Source organism: Ranitomeya imitator, chromosome 8, assembly GCF_032444005.1.
Source record: "Ranitomeya imitator isolate aRanImi1 chromosome 8, aRanImi1.pri, whole genome shotgun sequence".
In the NCBI taxonomy this organism is placed as follows: Eukaryota; Metazoa; Chordata; class Amphibia; order Anura; family Dendrobatidae; genus Ranitomeya; species Ranitomeya imitator.
The window spans coordinates 9776251-9794921 of NC_091289.1; the positions used below are offsets into that span (position 1 = coordinate 9776251).

The following is an 18671-nucleotide window of genomic DNA, read 5'->3' on the forward strand; positions in this document are numbered from 1 at the left end:
TACAAGAATATAACTACTATAATACTACCCCTATGTACAAGAATATAACTACTATAATACTGCTCCTATGTACAAGAATATAACTACTATAATACTGCTCCTATGTACAGGAATATAACTACTATAATACTGCTCCTATGTACAAGAATATAACTACTATAATACTACCCCTATGTACAAGAATATAACTACTATAATACTACCCCTATGTACAAGAATATAACTACTATAATACTGCTCCTATGTACAAGAATATAACTACTATAATACTGCTCCTATGTACAGGAATATAACTACTATAATACTGCTCCTATGTACAAGAATATAACTACTATAATACTCCTCCTATGTACAAGAATATAACGACTATAATACTGCCCCTATGTACAAGAATATAACTACTATAATACTACCCCTATGTACAAGAATATAACTACTATAATACTGCTCCTATGTACAAGAATATAACTACTATAATACTGCTCCTATGTACAGGAATATAACTACTATAATACTGCTCCTATGTACAGGAATATAACTACTATAATACTGCTCCTATGTACAAGAATATAACTACTATAATACTGCTCCTATGTACAAGAATATAACTACTATAATACTACCCCTATGTACAAGAATATAACTACTATAATACTGCCCCTATGTACAAGAATATAACTACTATAATACTGCTCCTATGTACAAGAATATAACTACTATAATACTGCTCCCTATGTACAAGAATATAACTACTATAATACTACCCCTATGTACAAGAATATAACTACTATAATACTGCTCCTATGTACAAGAATATTACTACTATAATACTGCCCCTATGTACAAGAATATAACTACTATAATACTACCCCTATGTACAAGAATATAACTACTATAATACTGCCCCTATGTACAAGAATATATCTACTATAATACTACCCCTATGTACAAGAATATAACTACTATAATACTGCTCCTATGTACAAGAATATAACTGCTATAATACCGTGGTCCGTGTTGGTGGTGAGTGCGCTCACATTCACACCTGCGCTGTGTACATCAGTGATATTACGGCCTCCTTCATTATCCTGTCTGTAGGTCGCTGTGGCTTCGCGCCTTCTCCCCGGGGGTCGGTTTAGTAACCGCGGATCCATAATTATCAAGTGAACAATATCTTAATATTCGACTCTGGCCCCTCCCATCTGATGACATCACTGGTCGTTATCCAATCAGCGTTGGCTTGGGGATGATTAGCGCAGCAGAACGTCTCGTCCAGGCGCCTGAGCTTCATGATGAAGTCTCAGGATATCTCGCAGATAATAGGTAGCACTGAATGTGATATTATCCGGCCGCTCCACGGAAAAATGCAGCCTGCAAACCCCATGGGGAAAGTTGTGTGGAGCTTAGTCAGCAGCGCGGCCCCCAGCACTGCAGCGCTGCCCGTCAGCCTCAGCAATTACTGGATTGCGAAATCCAATCAACCCTGCGACAAAGTCGACTAAGGTGACCACTGCTGATAATTGTATGAAGCCATCATCCCCCGATCACGGGAAATCACACATCTATTAGAGCCGAGGGCTGCGCTGTCACACGTGTAAATTGCAGTTTAAATCATGTGATATAGTGGCGTAGCCCAGGGGAGGCGCGGGCAGAACAGGAGGCGCTGCGCCTTTAACAAAGCCACAGATCAGACCCTGCAAAACCGGAGGGGGGCAACTTACTATAGAATTGTACTTAATTACCAACATAATTGCCCCCGAGATTCTGCCCCCTTCACAACATCTAACTAAAAGGGATACAACAGCCCAAGCTATGGGTTGGTGACATTGTACGCCACTGGAGCCCCCATCAATTATTATTATTAATTATTATAGCGCCATTTATTCCATGGCGCTTTACATGTGAGGAGGGGTATACATAAAAACAAGTACAATAATCTTGAACAATACAAGTCATAACTGGTACAGGAGGAGAGAGGACCCTGCCCACGAAGCCTCACAATCTACAAGGGATGGGTGAGGATACAGGAGGAGAGAGGACCCTGCCCGCGAGGGCTCACAGTCTACAAGGGATGGGTGAGGATACAGTAGGTGAGGATAGAGCTGGTCATGCAGCAGTTTGGTCGATCGGTGGTTACTGCAGGTTGTAGGCTTGTCGGAAGAGGTGGGTCTTCAGGTTCTTTTTGAAGGTTTCGATGGTAGGCGAGAATCTGATATGTTGTGGTAGAGGGCTCCAGAGTTGGGGTGATACGCGAGAGAAATCTTGTATACGATTGTGGGAAGAGGAGATAAGAGGGGAGTAGAGAAGAAGATCTTGTGAGGATCGGAGGTTGCGTGTAGGTAAGTACCGGGAGACGAGGTCACAGATGTATAGAGGAGACAGGTTGTGGATGGCTTTGTACGTCATGGTTAGGGTTTTGTACTGGAGTCTCTGGGTAATGGGGAGCCAGTGAAGGGATTGACAGAGGGGAGAGGCCGGGGAATAGCGGGGGGACAGGTGGATTAGTCGGGCAGCTGAGTTTAGAATAGATTGGAGGGGTGCGAGAACGTTAGAGGGGAGGTCACAGAGCAGGAGGTTGCAGTAGTCAAGGCGAGAGATGATGAGGGCATGGACTAGGGTTTTTGCAGATTCTTGGTTTAAGAATGCACGGATCCGTGAAATATTTTTGAGTTGAAGTCGGCAGGAAGTGGAAAGGGCTTGGATATGTGGTTTGAAGGAGAGATCAGCGTCAAGGATTACCCCGAGGCAGCGAGCTTGTGGGACTGGGGAGAGTGGGCAGCCATTTACTGTAATGGATAGGTTCATTGGGGGGGTCACGTGAGATGGGGGAAAGATGATGAATTCTGTTTTGTCCATGTTAAGTTTCAGAAATCTAGCGGAGAAGAAGGATGAAATAGTGGACAGACATTGAGGGATTCTCGTTAGTAGGGAGGTGATATCTGGTCCAGAGATGTAGATCTGTGTGTCATCACCATAGAGGTGATACTGAAAGCCGTGAGATTCTATGAGCTGTCCCAGGCCAAAGGTGTAAATGGAGAAGAGCAGGGGCCCGAGGACTGAACCTTGTGGGACTCCGACAGATAGGGGGCGAGGTGAGGAGGTGGTGTGTGAGTGGGAGACGCTGAATGTACGGTCTGTTAGGTATGATGAGATCCAGGATAGGGCCAAGTCTGCGATGCCAAGGGATGAGAGGGTCTGCAGCAGCAGGGAATGGTCCACTGTGTCAAAGGCAGCCGACAGGTCCAGGAGGAGGAGGACAGAGTATTGTAGAACGCGGATGACAGGTCCATGAGGAGGACAGAGTAGTGTAGAAGGCATAGGACAGGTCCAGGAAGAGGACAGAGTTGCGTAGAAGCAGAGGACAGGTCCAGGAGGAGGAGGACAGTAGTGTAGCTTGCTCTTGGCGGTTAAGAGGTCATTGGTGACCTTAGTTAGGGCAGTTTCAGCGGAGTGGTGTGACCGGAAACCTGATTGTAAGCGGTCAAAGAGGGAGCAAGAAGAGAGATGGGAGGACAGTTCAAGATGGACGTGTTGTTCCAGTAGTTTTGAGGCATAGGGGAGAAGTGATATAGGGCGATAGCTAGATACAGAGGATGGGTCAAGAGAGGGCTTTTTGAGGATAGGTGTGATGGAGGCATGTTTAAAGCTTGAGGGGAAAACACCAGTTGTTAGTGATAGGTTGAAGAGGTGGGTTAGGGTTGGGATGAAGACTGTGGTGAGGTTTGGGATGAAGTGGGAAGGGATCAGGTCAAGTACACAGGTGGTGAGATGCGATCTTGAGAGTAGAGTGGAGAGTCGATCTTTTGTAATGGTGGAGAAGTTGGTTTTGGAGGTGGAGGGCTGGGAAGTCAGGAGGAAGGGCTCTGGGGGTTGTCGACAAAATGTCCCTGATGTTATCAATCTTCTGCTTGAAAAATGAGGCAAAGTCTTCAGCTGAGATGAGTGGGGAGGGAGGCGGTGCTGGGGGACAGAGGAGAGAGTTGAAGGTGTTGAATAACTGTTTAGGGTTGTGAGACAGGGAGGATATGAGAGATGAGAAGTAGGTTTGTTTAGCTGTGGCGAGTGTGGTCTTGAAAGTAGTGAGGGACTGTTTGAATGCGATGAAGTGCTCGTTAGAGTGGGATCTTTTCCATCTGCGCTCAGCAGCCCTGGAAGCTCGCCTCAGTTCTTTGGTCAGGCGGGTGTGCCAGGGCTGTCTGTTGATTTTGCGAGCTTTGGTATGTGTAAGCGGGGTAGCAGATTCCAAAGCTACAGCTATTATGGTGTTATATAGAGCGGTGGTCAGAGAGAGGAAGAGGTGAGTTAGAGAGGTTAGATAGGGAGCAGAGGCGGGTGAAGATGAGGTCCAGTGTGTGGCCATCTTTGTGGGTGGCTGTAGAAGACCATTGAGTGAGGCCGAAGGAGGAAGTGAGAGATAGAAGTTTAGTGGCAGCTGAGAGGGAAGTGTCAATGGGGATGTTGAAGTCGCCCATGATGATAGTGGGGATGTCCGCGTAAAGGAAATGAAGTAGCCAGGTGGTGAAGTGGTCAAAGAAGGTGGTGGCTGGCCCTGGGGGGCGGTAAATGACAGCCAGTTGGAGGTTGGAGGGGGAGTAGATGCGCACAGAGTGCACCTCAAAGGAAGGGAGGGTAACAGAGGGTGGCAGTGGGATTGGGGTGAAGGAGCAGGTATCTGACAGGAGAAAACCAACTCCTCCGCCATGTTTGCTGCTGGGGTGGGGGGTGTGAGAAAGGTGGAAGCCACCATACGAAAGTGCAGCAGGGGAGGCTGTGTCAGAAGGGGTGAGCCAGGTTTCGGTGATGGCGAGGATAGAAGGTTTGGTAGTAACAAAAAGATCAATTGATACAGCAGGGGTCCCACATCCCCCCACGTCCCCCAGGCCATGCACCCAACAGCACTATTTAAGTCCATGATGGCGCAGTATTGTAGCCGAGGGACAATGGGGAACAGAACAGATTTCCAAAATACTTTGTTCCTCACATTATTCAGGATCTCTGCTTGTGAACATCTGTATAGAGCTAACAGGTCTCAGCTGAAGGTTTGTTACAGTGGCATGCAGTCTGGTAAAGTTTCTACATAAATCTCCTTCCTGTCCTGATAGTTTGCTACAATGTATCCGTGCAAATAGAATGTATCAGCCCACAGAGAATTGACTACACTGGATACAACTGTAACACAATCCTCAGTGTTCTTCATACAACGGTCAACGATTCCTCTTCCTAAAAGAGCCAAGATTCTTCCTGGCATTTACCTATCGGCAATATGTATAAGGCTGTGTGCACACGTTGCGTTTTTGCTGAGTTTCCTGAGGCAGCAAAGTGAATGGGAATCCTGAGGTCTCGTGCACACGTTGCTTATTTGTGATTTGCAGACTTGGTGCAGATTTATATTTGCAGTGTTAATTCTTTCAGCGTTTTTGCTGCATATTTCACTCATACAAATGAGTGGGAAAAACTCTGCACCCAAAAAAAAACACAAGTAAAAAACACAGCAAAAATGGGGTTAAAAATGCACCGATGCGTTTTTCCTGCCAAGAGATGCAGAAATACTTTAAATTGTGCATATACCCTAAGGGGCTCAGGTCTAGGAGGCGCAGAGGCAGCAGTCACCGAACCTCGGCATCTGTGGTCCTATCGGGCAAACCCTCTGTGTAGTGGGGACCGAGGATCACACATAATGTGACACATGCCCCCCCCCCCAAAAAAAAAATCACATTGTTCAGGTTTTGCACCATACATACCTTTCAGCTTCTTGCTCGACTGTAAACTGCTGTTTGACTTCAAAAGTATTGAAGCTGCTCATATCCACATATCCATCATTCTCATTGGCGGAAGACAAGGCTCTGGTGGGATCTTCAAAGAATTCGGTGAAGGTGCTGGCCCTAGCAGGCCTTCGTGGTGGGATCTGTATATTCTCATAATCAGACGTCATGGCTGGGATATTCTCATAATCTGAAGTGTCCGCATTGGGGAAAGAAATAGACCTGGGTTTAGTTAAAGGTAAAGGCATAAATGGTGGTCGGGAGCGGTCCTCAAAGGACTCCACCCTGGCAACACTCCTGTTAAAGGCCTTGGAGGTTCCTTTCCTCTTCATGTCCTTGTAGAAGAGCATGGCGGTTGGAGAATCTGGATGGCATGGCATCCCCGAGCGACTCGGCAACTGAGGAGAGTTCCCAACACTTCTTCTCTCCAGGTCCATTAACCTTGAGGGACCATGGTAGCTTGACTCTGAAGACGACCTGGAGCACGACACATTGACGTCCACGTGGACCTTGTTTTCTGTCTTCTTCTTGAACTTCAAGGTGAGGAACTTTTTGAATGAGGATTTTTTCTTCTTGAAACCTTTCTCCGAAGAGTCATTCTCAAACAGCGAAGGAGAACTTTTGGTTATTGGCTTTTTTGTAATGCTGGCAAGCTGGAAGGGTGGAGGGATGTCCACCAAAGAGGTCGGCGTGGACATCCCACTGTGCGTATGGTAGTTTCTCTGAGAAAAGCTGCCCGATGAGCTAATGATGTACGGGGAGAAGTTGATATCGGACTCTATATACATTGATGCTGCATTTTCCCTGCCTTCCACTGAGTAGGATCGGGGATATATTATAAAACGACTTGGTTTCCTTGGTAAGGCCCTTATGAAATCTAAAGGCTTAGAAGGCATCTTCTCAGACTTGGCATTCATTAAGAGGTCAGTATTGCACGGTTGAGCCTCCATTTCTGCAACAGTCTCCTCCGGCACGGTCTCAGGAACGTTACCTGGGATTTTCCCCGAGTAGGATCGTGTCCTTGTGACAATATTCTTTCTGTCTATGTTGACTACATGGTTGTCCTCATCATGGTTGAATTCTTCCATGATGGTCTCTTCCTCTTTCATGTTGGGGGGACTGCCATCTGTGCCGAGCAGCTTCCTACTTCGGGATTGCGCACTATCCTCCAGGACATATGGGTTGCTGTCATCCTCTTCTGCCTCCACAATGATCTCCTTGACCCTCGCTTCCTGGTCTTCAGGTGACTCCTCTGCTGCATCAGCTTCATCCTTTGGAAATAATGTATCACCCTGAGTATCTAAAGCTGGGTCAGCATCATTACACTTCCTTCCTTCATCATCTGCAGCGTCCTCTGAAAAGTCTTCTTCTTTTACCTGCTCAATCTCAGCCAAGGTGGTGTCTTGTACATTTTCTGCCTCTGGTGTGTCTTCTGGCAGCTCATTGATGTCGTCATTACCTACACATTCAAATGGGATTATCTGACAGTTGTCATCAATGTTGTCATCTCCAGAAACTTCCTTTGTTTCTTCAATGTTATGACCAAACCCAAAACCCACATCTGATGCTTCTTCCTTAGCTTCAGTGACATTGACCATAGCGTCTCCATTACTTTCGTGCTGAACTTCCTCTTCAATATCGGGATCTGATACAATGTTGCCTAAGTCTTCATTGCAGCCATCCAATTCTTCATCAATATTAGTATCCTCTACAGTCTCTACTCCATTGACTAAAACGTCTGCTGTAAACTCTCGCTCGGTTTTTTCATTTTCTTCACGTTGGGAAGTGTCATCCTCACGTTGGGTTTCTGAATCCTCATTCTGGGCTGTCTCCTCTGTCTCATCCACACATGGATTGGCCTCATCCTCGTATTGGACTTTTGAGATTTCAGTAGACCCAATATCTAAAGGTTCAGGATCAGATGTTCCATTAGATCCATCATCATCACTGTAATTATTGCACCGAGTCTCATCCAAAGAGACCTCATAGTCATTTACATCATTGACAATGCCATCGCTGACGGACTGGCTATCTGCACTTGTGTCTTGTGTCAAAATAACCCCATCACATCCCATATTATTTATGTCCTGTTCTTCCCCAGGTTTTGCGATACATTCATTACTGTCCAAAGTTAAAAAATCATCCATATCTCCAAGGTCATTTTTAAATTGCATTGAACCAGAATGAGACACCAAGCTGTCCGCCTCAGCGGTGGATGAAGACCTCAAGCTGAGGGCATCTGTGTTGTCACTGTCATCCACCTCTGTAGAGTCCCCAGAATCTACTTCTTTCAAGGGTGCACTATCTGGGAGTCCACTGTCTTCCTCCCCAGCTTGAGAAGGACTAAAGCTTGTGATGTCCCCTTCCCCTGATGTAGCAGTCCAAGGGTCTCCAAGCCCCTCAGAAGATGAACTTTTCTCACAATCAAAGTCCGTACATTCCTCATCTGTCAACTGAGACTCTGGAACCGAAATATAATCCTCATAGGTCATGTCCAATGATTCCGACTCATCACACAGCGATCTATAGTGGTCGGCATCGTAGATCTCCACCGGACACACGACATCCCCATTGGAACACTTGTTTAAGGAATTGTTCTCGTCCTCTATGCACCTCCTCTCTGTAGCTGGAGACAACACCGGTTTAGGGGCGATCGGAGGCTTGGGACCCCTGGACATAGACTTTGCTTGGTGGACAAGACCAGCTTTTGAGAGAAGTGGAGAAGAGAACTTGGGACTGAATGAATCCAGACCTTGTGGCTTTGGTGCAAGGGCAGGTTTGGTGACTTCTGAAAGATAAAAAGAAAAGACGAACTTTGTAAATATGAATGTGAATACCCAAGTGAATGGTAAATATTAAATTGTATGCGGAAGAATAGACAAGGACGACCAAGAAAGAGTAATCAGGATTTAAGGCCTCACACACATTAGAGTAAAGTTGTCAAATGTTATGAATTAAGTAGCACTGTCCGACAGAGGAGTCTGGAGGGGAAAGAAGAGTCTGGAGGGGAAAGAAGAGTCTGGAGGGGAAAGAAGAGTCTGGAGGGGAAAGAAGAGTCTGGAGGGGAAAGAAGAGTCTGGAGGGGAAAGAAGAGTCTGGAGGGGAAAGAAGAGTCTGGAGGGGACAGAGGAGTCTGGAGGGGACAGAGGAGTCTGGAGGGGACAGAGGAGTCTGGAGGGGACAGAGGAGTCTGGAGGGGACAGAGGAGTCTGGAGGGGAAAGAAGAGTCTGGAGGGGAAAGAAGAGTCTGGAGGGGACAGAGGAGTCTGGAGGGGACAGAGGAGTCTGGAGGGGACAGAGGAGTCTGGAGGGGACAGAGGAGTCTGGAGGGGACAGAGGAGTCTGGAGGGGACAGAGGAGTCTGGAGGGGAAAGAAGAGTCTGGAGGGGAAAGAAGAGTCTGGAGGGGAAAGAAGAGTCTGGAGGGGACAGAGGAGTCTGGAGGGGACAGAGGAGTCTGGAGGGGACAGAGGAGTCTGGAGGGGAAAGAAGAGTCTGGAGGGGAAAGAAGAGTCTGGAGGGGAAAGAAGAGTCTGGAGGGGAAAGAAGAGTCTGGAGGTGACAGAGGAGTCTGGAGGTGACAGAGGAGTATGGAGGGGAAAGAAGAGTCTGGAGGTGACAGAGGAGTCTGGAGGTGACAGGAGTCTGGAGGTGACAGAGGAGTCTGGAGGTGACAGAGGAGTCTGGAAGTGACAGAGGAGTCTGGAAGTGACAGAGGAGTCTGGAGGTGGAAGGAGGAGTCTGGGAGTGACGGAGGAGTCTGGAGGAGAGAGAGGAGTCTTGAGGGGAAAAAAGTTTAGAGGTGAAAGAGGCATCTGGAGGGGAGAGAAGAGTCTGGAAGGAACAGAGAGATCTGGGGGGACAGCGGGGTCTGGAGGGGATAGAGGAGTCTGGAGGGGACGGGGATCTGGTGGGGACAGGGGGATCTGGTGGGGACAGGGGGGTATTGAGGGGAGAGAAGATTCTGGAGGAGAGAGAAGAGTCTGGTGGGGACGGAGGGGAAAAACGTGTCTGGAGGGGAAAGAGGAGTCTGGAGGTGAAAAAAGAGTGGAGGGGAAAGAGTGTAGGGGACAACACTTGCACACTTGTCCAAACCGAGTATACATGGGTATGGCAGGGAGAGGAAGAGATGTCAGCCAAGCGAGTGTTCGGACAATAGCTGTTGTAGGTATATGGCCATCTTTTTTTGATGAGGACAGAGCCATGGCTATAGGGTTACTAAAAGGGGATCTTTAAGGTCATACAAAGAAGAAAGAGGTCACAGAAAAGATCAAAACGAGCCTCTATGATTGTGCTGAGCATTGCTACCAAGCAGAGAAGGCTGTAGTCAGGCTTGGACTGGCCACAGGAGAACAGGAGAATCCTCCGGTGGGCCCTGCGCAGGAGAGCGCCACCACCCGACACTGGTTTTAGTGTTTGCTGAGACCCCTATCCGCAGGGTCTCCCCCGCAGCTGCATAGTCTTTTTTGCATATACATCAATACTAGGTGGATCCTAGAAAAATTGTCCTTGGTGCCCACCATTTTTTTATGTATGAGATCAATATTTGTGCTTTCTTAGATAAGTAAATTACAATGATCATTCTTATTTTTTGTTTCATTTTAGGGAAGATTCTCAATTTGCTTCACGACAAACTCCAGGCCTAAATAAAGCTCCATGGCGAAGAATTATGTAAATGACGGAGCTTGGAATATAAGAAATATATGAATAATGTGTGCATGATTGTGCAACAAACAAAATCGATTTCCCCTTTTTGTATCTGACAATTCGGCGATGATTTATCCTCCTAAACCTCATTATTTCTCCGTCTTAGAGGTTTTAGTGCATATTTTAATGTCAGGATTATAAAGGAACGTGATTTATCATTTCTATGGGTCCTAATCTCGTTATCCCCAGAACTAGATGAGGAATTTGTAGGCATCGACCTCCAGGGAAATGCTTCCTTCCTGTACCCTTGGGACTTATGATCTAGTTTCCTAGTAAACAGCATGGCGGCTCGGGCTGATTGTTGGCAGGAAGTTGTGCAGGACAATATATAATCAGTCACTGAGGTCACTTCCTGCCCAGAATAACATTTTGTGACATTCTTCACCGCGGCTCTGAAATCAGTGAGAACATGCGCCGGACTCGATCATACCGCCCTGACACGGTGTGATTCATCAATTATTATAGGAAGGCTATAATATGACATCAGAAAAGAGACTTTTAATAGAAGCCCTTTAAATGGGAAATAGCTATGTAGGAAATAGGAAAATAGTAAGTCATGATGGAAATCCTGGGCTGTCGTGCTTACATTGAGGGAGGGACTGATACCAGGGATCAAATTCATATCTTCACTCTCATGGGTCCCAAATATGTAACCGTGACCCCAATACCAGGTATCATCTATAATTCCGGTGTCTTTATATGTGCCGGGGAAGCCTCAGGGGCCAGGACCCCGATACAACTGCTTCCTCTGCACCCTATATAGCTACACCCATGGCACCCTCTTGAGCATAAATGTTGGTGCCCTTGGATGTGACAGATATCAGATCTACCCGACTGTACTTTATTCTAATCATTAAGTTGTTATATTATGGCGCCTAATTTTACTATTTATTGGAATAAAGGATGTGATAGTGATGGATAACAGGGTCCCGATAACATGTAGGATTATCCAGATCCCGCACATCTGCTATTTTACTGCTGATCAAAGAATCTGCTTCTGTCTTTCCAAGTGGATGTAATAACAATAGCCTGCCACTTAGCCACCACCAGCGTCTAGAGGGTTAAAAACACTCCAGAGACTTTTAGCAATGGCAGGAAGGAAGAAATGGATCTGTAGGCCACATCCTGTTACTATGACCCACTCCCAAATCTCAGGGACACACTCACAGAGAGGCTCTGTCCCCAGGACATGATGTGTACTGTACAACCATGGAGCACAAGCTGCCAGGCTGCCCCCTGCTGGTGCCACAGCATGCCCGCAGCCTGATATTACTGTAGAAATTGGGATTAATGGTTTTATCTTCTGAAGTGCACCTGTGTCATTAAGAATTCATTCACTATGTGCACAGTTGGATAAATGAGGCTGCGCTGCGAGGATCTGCAAGGGGAAAATCAAACGTAATGTGCAGAATGAGAGAATACAAGGTTCGAAGGTTATATCATATGGAGAAAAATGTGGAATTCAGCTATAAAAAAAAGTTTTTAAGCTTCATCCCTAGTTAATGCAGAATTAATATAAATTATAACATGTGCAAAATTAATTTCTAATACCTGTCACATATCTATCATCTATCTATTCTCTATCTGTTATCTATCTATCTTATATCTGTCTATTATGTATCTATCAATCAATCAATCTATCTATTATCTATCTATTCTATCTTGCTACATTTACTTTTTATCTAGTCTGATTTTGAGTTAATCTTAGAAACTACAACCTTTGAGGACCTGAGAGCTATAACAGTGATCAGATATAGGGGTGGACATACCATTGGGGCTCAAGAGGTCAGGGGGCCCAATTTGACTTCTAAAGCAGTAAGCAACTTTTGTCATAGACACAAAGAAGGGGCCCATACACTGTTCTTGCACAGGAACCTTTTTCTGATGGCGTCCGCCATTGATCAGATATCAGATTGTCCCTCTAATTTTGAAGTTCCAATATATATATATATATATATATATATATATATATATATATATATATATATATATATTTATTTATTTATTTAGTACCATTGCTACCTACATAAAATACAAAATCTACTCCCAAATCGACTCCTCTGGTTTGATAATGCCTGATGTGTAAAATGTAGCAGAGCTAAATATGATAATTACGTTTTGCCTGCGGTCCCATGTAAATAAATTGAATACACAGAGAGGCTAAACGACTGTTTCAGCTCTGCTGCATCTGACAAACTCATCTTTGATTATAGCCGGAGACATACTCCACACCTATCCAGGCTGATAAACAAAAGCAGCTTCAGTCTGCACCCAAAGTGGAACACAATGGCCTCCTAATAACTAATCTCAATCATGGAGTGTAACTTGGGATGGGAGTGATGAGATATCAGCCTTAACCTGCAGAGCTGACACTAACGAGCCAGTGACCGGCTGCAGACAGTGAAAACGTCAACGTTCCATTTGTTTGTTTACACAAATTGTTACAAATTGTATCAAAACAGCAGAATTCTGCGGCAATCTCCAGCCATTTCTCGGGCTCTGATGCACCATGTGTGTGATGCCACATCATGCCAGTGCCCACAGAAGCGCACACACTGCTGTATACAGTGCCCAGCACATACACACATAGAACACATCTTATATAGAGCTCATCTCCCCCCCATAGACTCTGCTGGACCTACCTGTGCTCATCTTCCCTGCTCCTGAGAAGTTCTGCAGAGCTGTCCCCAGCATTCACACCATCATCTCCTGGCATCTGCTGGGCACACACAGCCCTGGCACCAGCAGCAGATCCTCTGTGCACCGAGCTGCTGGAACAGGCATGTCCCTTCCTGCAGCACACAAGGACTCTGAGATTTAAAGAGACACCACTTCTCCTGCAGCAGCTGGAGGGTCACGTGTCTGCACAGTCAGAGCTTCACCCCCCCAAATGCAAGACAATATAGAGAGTAGATGGAGAAGTCATTAACTGCAGCCTGAGCTCATTACAGGCACCACAGTACTCAGTGCTCTCTGCTATGTCATCACTCACACATCCCTATACACAGCCACAGACTATAATAATGCACAGGGATACCTAACAAGGGCTGCAAAATGTGTGTATGAAAGGCAATGTGTAGATCAAGGGAAATAATAAAAAAAAGGGATTCTACACATTTCAGAACCTTATACCAATGGGGCCGCCGCAGAACGAGAGACGCCATACTCAATCATGAGCCAGATCCGCCGCAGCGCTGCATTCCGCAACACATCATATATGACTTTCTATGATGGATTTGGTGCCTGATCGTGCATGCCTAAGCAAAGAAATAACAAACTGGAGCAGTAACCTGTGGGCGCTAATATATATGCAAATAATGGATATTGCGGCCTTATTTATGTGTGAGGGTCTCTGACCGCATTGTGTGACCTCAGGTAGAGGGGTCCTTCCTTACTAAGGTTAGGTCCACACATGGCAAATTCACCACTGCAGCAAATTGCAGAGTTTGCAGCTTCCGCTGCTGATTTTACTGCATATTCACCACAGTTTTCACCCATCCAAAGAGGAATTCTGCAATGGAAATGAACATGTTGCAGTTTTTTTAATTCATAACTAAAAAGTCCAGAATATGAACATATGTGAGATATCTCATCCACCTGCCTGCTACTGTATTATTCCACTGTGGATTTTACCTGCAGTTTTTCCATCCCCTGTGGACCGCCCTTAGAGGATGCTCATTTACCAGCCTTGCTCCAAGTACTAGACTGTTAATGAACTTTACATTCAGTGCTTGCATAAATCTTAACGCCCTCAGAAAATTGATGCTTTTTTTTTCATGTAGTGCAGTCAGGGCACAGTCTCATCTGTCCATTTATTTCACTCTCTAAAACCGGCTACATGGAAATTGATGGAGGATCTGATCCCGTTATTTGCAATAGGATTGTTCCCTCCTGTCCGGAGTAGCAATTGTTACAGGTGTCAGTCCAGGTCCTGCATATTTCATATAAGGCCACGTTCACACGTTCAGTATTTGATCAGTATTTTACTTCAGTATTTGTAATCCAAAATCAGAAAAATGTAAAAAAAAAAATGCAGAAGTGGTGACGTTTTTGTACACTTTTCCTCCAATTGTTCCACTCCTGATTTTGGCTTACAATTACTAATTGGGGGGAAAAAAGCATTATGGCAACTGACACATGCAGACTGGGGGGCCTGGCACCCACCATAGGAATTGTTTTCAGGGGTCTCCTATCTTGGATGCTGACCCAGCGCCATCCTGGATGACACTGAATCCGAGCGTTCTGCTGTCGTGATGTCATACAAATTGTACCCGGATCAGCATTTAGACTGTGGACTGACCAGCAGCAGCGTTTTCAGAAGACTATGGGCGCACCAGTGTCAGAGTCTACATTGGACTATGGATTGAATGGAGGCAGCGTTTACTCCAAATTGTGGACTGACTAGTGGCAGCGTTTGCAATAGACTATGGCCTGACTGTCAGTGTTTATACAACCCCTGGCAAAAATGGTGAAATCACCGGCCTTGGAGGATGTTCATTCAGTTGTTTAATTTTGTAGAAAAAAATCAGATCACAGACCTGGCACAAAGCTAAAGTCATTTCAAATGGCAACTTTCTGGCTTTAAGAAACACTAAAAGAAATCAAGAACAAAAAATGTGGCAGTCAGTAATGGTTACTTTTTGTAACCAAGCATAGGGGAAAAATTATGGAGTCACTGAATTCTGAGGAAAAAATTATGGAATTATGACAAACAAACAAACAGAAAAACCCTCCAACACATCACTAGTATTTTGTTGCACCACCTCTGGCTTTTCTTACAGCTTGCGGTCTCTGAGGCCTGGACTTACTGAGGGTCACACAGGATTCTTCATCACTCTGCCTCCATCTTTCTCTGATTGCTGTCGCCAGATCAGCTTTGCAGGTTGGATTCTTGTCATGGATCATTTTCTTCAACTTCCACCAAAGATTTTCTATTGGATTGAGCTCCGGACTATTTGCAGCCATGACATTGACCTTATGTGTCTTTTTTCCAGGAATGTTTGCACAGTTTTTGCTCTATGGCAGGATGCATTATCATCTTGAAAAATGATCTCATCTTCCCCAAACATCCTTTCAATTGATGAGATAAGAAAAGTGTCCAAAATATCAACATAAACTTGTGCATTTATTAAAGATGTAATGACAGCCATCTCCCCAGTGCCTTTACCTGACATGCGGCCCCATATCATCACTGACTGAGGAAATGTGCATGTTCTCTTCAGGCAGTCATCTTTATAAATCTCATTGGAACGGCACCAAACAAAAGTTCCATCATCATCACCTTGCCCAGTGCAGATTCGCGATTCATCACTGAATATGACTTTCATCCAGTCATCCACAGTCCACCATGGCTTTTCCTTAGCCCATTGTAACCTTGTTTTTTTCTGTTTAGGTGTTAATGACGGCCTTCGTTTAGCTTTTCTGTATGTAAATCCCATTTCCTTTAGGCGGTTTCTTACAGTTCGGTCACAGACGTTGACTCCAGTTTCCTCCCATTCGTTCCTCATTTGTTTTGTTGTGCATTTCCTGTTTTGGAGACATATTGCTTTAAGTTTCCGGTCTTGAAGCTTCAATGTCTTCCTTGGTCTACCAGTATGTTTGCCTTTAACAACCTTCCCATGTTGTTTGCACTTGGTCCAGATTTTAGACACAGCTGACCGTGAGCAACCAACATCTTTTGCACCATTGCGTGATGATTTACCCTCTTTTAAGAGTTTGATAATCCTCTCCTTTGTTTCAATTGATATCTCTCGTGTTGGAGCCATGATTCATGTCAGTCCACTTGTTGCAACATCTCTGCAAGGTGCGATCACTCCTTCTTAGATGCAGACTAACGAGCAGATCTAATTTGATGCAGGTGTTATTTTGGGGTATAAAAATTTACAGGATGATTCCATAATTTTTTCCTCAGAATTGAGTGATTCCATAATTGTTTCCCTAAGCTTGGTTAATAAAAGTAACCATTACCGACTACCACATTTTTTGTTCTTGATTTCTTTTAGTGTTTCTTAAAGCCAGAAAGTTGCCATTTGAAGTGACTTTAGCTTTGTGCCGTGTCTGTGATCTGCTTTTTTTCTACAAAATTAAACAACTGAATGAACATCCTCCGAGGCCGGTGATTCCATAACTTTTGCCAGGGGTTGTAGCAGACTGTGGACTGACTGGCAGCAGTGTTTACACAACACGATGGATTGACTGGCTGCACCGTTTACACCAGACTATGGACTGACCAGTGGCAACATTGAGACCCTATGGACTGATTGGCAGCAGCGTTTATATCAGAGTATGGATTGATTGGCTGCAGCTTTTACAACAGACTGTGGACTGACTGGCAGCAGTGTCTACAATAGATTAAGAACTGAACAGCGGCAGAAATCAAACTGGTTCCAGGGCCCACCAGGGAAATCACTGAATCCCCGATGGGCCAGTCTGAGCCCGGTTTTATGAGAGCTTAGAATTACGAGGTGACGACTATGACCAGTTTCACTTGGTTGTCATATTGCTGAAATATTCAAAAGTGTTGTGGGACTACTGTACCAAGCATGCACCACCATAGAAAAGTATAGCTACATGTACAAGAACCACGGGCATCGAGGTACAGGGCGGTAATGTGGTATAAGGAGGATTAATCCCTAAACCCAACCCAACCAGTGATGGCTCATCCTCGTACCCATGGTGCTGGAAGAATGCGCTGACACATTGTTGCGATCTCATATTGCTGCTTTCATAGTGCTGGAGTCCGGGATCGGAGATCGGACATTGGAGAACGGTTTCCATTGTGTCCAGAATACGAGATGAACGTAGAAATCGCCCGGTGAAATGATCATTCGAGATTTGTCGGACTTTCCGGGGTCCGGTGTAATTATCACAAGAAAGATTGGAAAGTGCGGCCGGGTGGGCTCTTATCGTAGATTGTTGGGGAATGAAAGTGGGTGGAATTAATTGAACGCCGCCCCCTCCCCGGCACCCGATATAAATGACAGGACCTGGAATTACATTACTTGTTTCATGCAAGTGACTTGCAGCTGAACAGCTAATTCCCAGATCAAATCAGTCACCTCCGACATCGTGGACATAAATATTTCATTTACTAACAAGTTACAGAATAATAACCAGGAAAAGAATTAGAGAACTGATTGAGCAGCAACATAAGTGCTGAAAATACATCAAACTAGATAAATACCCAGGTTATACCATCATAGGCCACAAACTGTATACAAGAAGATGTATAACAAATACCAGCTGCACATATAATTATGTACAAAAGATGCCCAGGTTATACCAGCTGTACATATATAATTATATACAGGAGATGCCCAGGTTATACCAGCTGCACATATATAATTATATACAGGAGATGCCCAGGTTATACCAGCTGTACATATATAATTATATACAGGAGATGCCCAGGTTATACCAGCTGTACATATATAATTATATACAGGAGATGCCCAGGTTATACCAGCTGTACATATATAATTATATACAGGAGATGCCCAGGTTATACCAGCTGTACATATATAATTATATACAGGAGATGCCCAGGTTATACCAGCTGTACATATATAATTATATACAGGAGATGCCCAGGTTATACCAGCTGTACACATATAATTATATACAGGAGATGCCCAGGTTATACCAGCTGTACATATATAATTATATACAGGAGATGCTCAGGTTATACCGGCTGTACATATATTATTATATACAGGAGATGCCCAGATTATTCCAGCTGTACACATATAATTATATACAGGAGATGCCCAGGTTATACCAGCTGTACATATATAATTATATAGTAATAAATGATAATTCTTGCTACAGGGCATATATATATAATTCTAAAATGGTAATAGAACAACTCAAAAGCAGTCCAACTATGCCCAAATCAAAAGAAAAAACGTAGTTCTACGCAAAGAATCAGTTTAAGCTAATAGAAGAAACGCGTATTTATGAACAAAGAACAAACTTTATTTATTGGTAAAAAACAGACAATTAAAAATAGCCAACAGTGCTACAAGTGAGCCAAGAAAACAAAAAAGGCATCACCAATGGATGGGCAAAATAGATCACTACAAGTATATAAGCTACAAATAGATTCCTCAATGCATAAATAACAAGTGCCAGGGAATAGGAACACAGGCTAAGGGTTAGGTAAATAAGGGTCAAGTGAATAAGTAAGTACAAATGAATAATAAAC

At 44.6% G+C, this 18671-nt stretch overlaps 1 protein-coding gene across 2 annotated transcripts in view; it reads right to left on the reverse strand.

Moving 5' to 3' along the window:
* FGD5 (FYVE, RhoGEF and PH domain containing 5) overlaps positions 1–13448 on the reverse strand; it is a 92327-nt gene extending 78879 nt beyond the window's left edge. The window contains exons 1-2 of one of the 2 annotated variants that reach the window (XM_069736245.1): positions 13111–13448; positions 5742–8550 (exon numbers count right to left, since the gene is read on the reverse strand). In XM_069736245.1, coding sequence (XP_069592346.1) covers positions 5742–8550; positions 13111–13162 — 2861 coding nt within the window. In that variant the 5' untranslated portion in view covers positions 13163–13448. The remainder of the gene's footprint in view (positions 1–5741; positions 8551–13110) is intronic. The other variant, XM_069736244.1, reaches the window with a different exon arrangement.
* Between the last annotated feature and the right edge of the window lie 5223 nt (positions 13449–18671).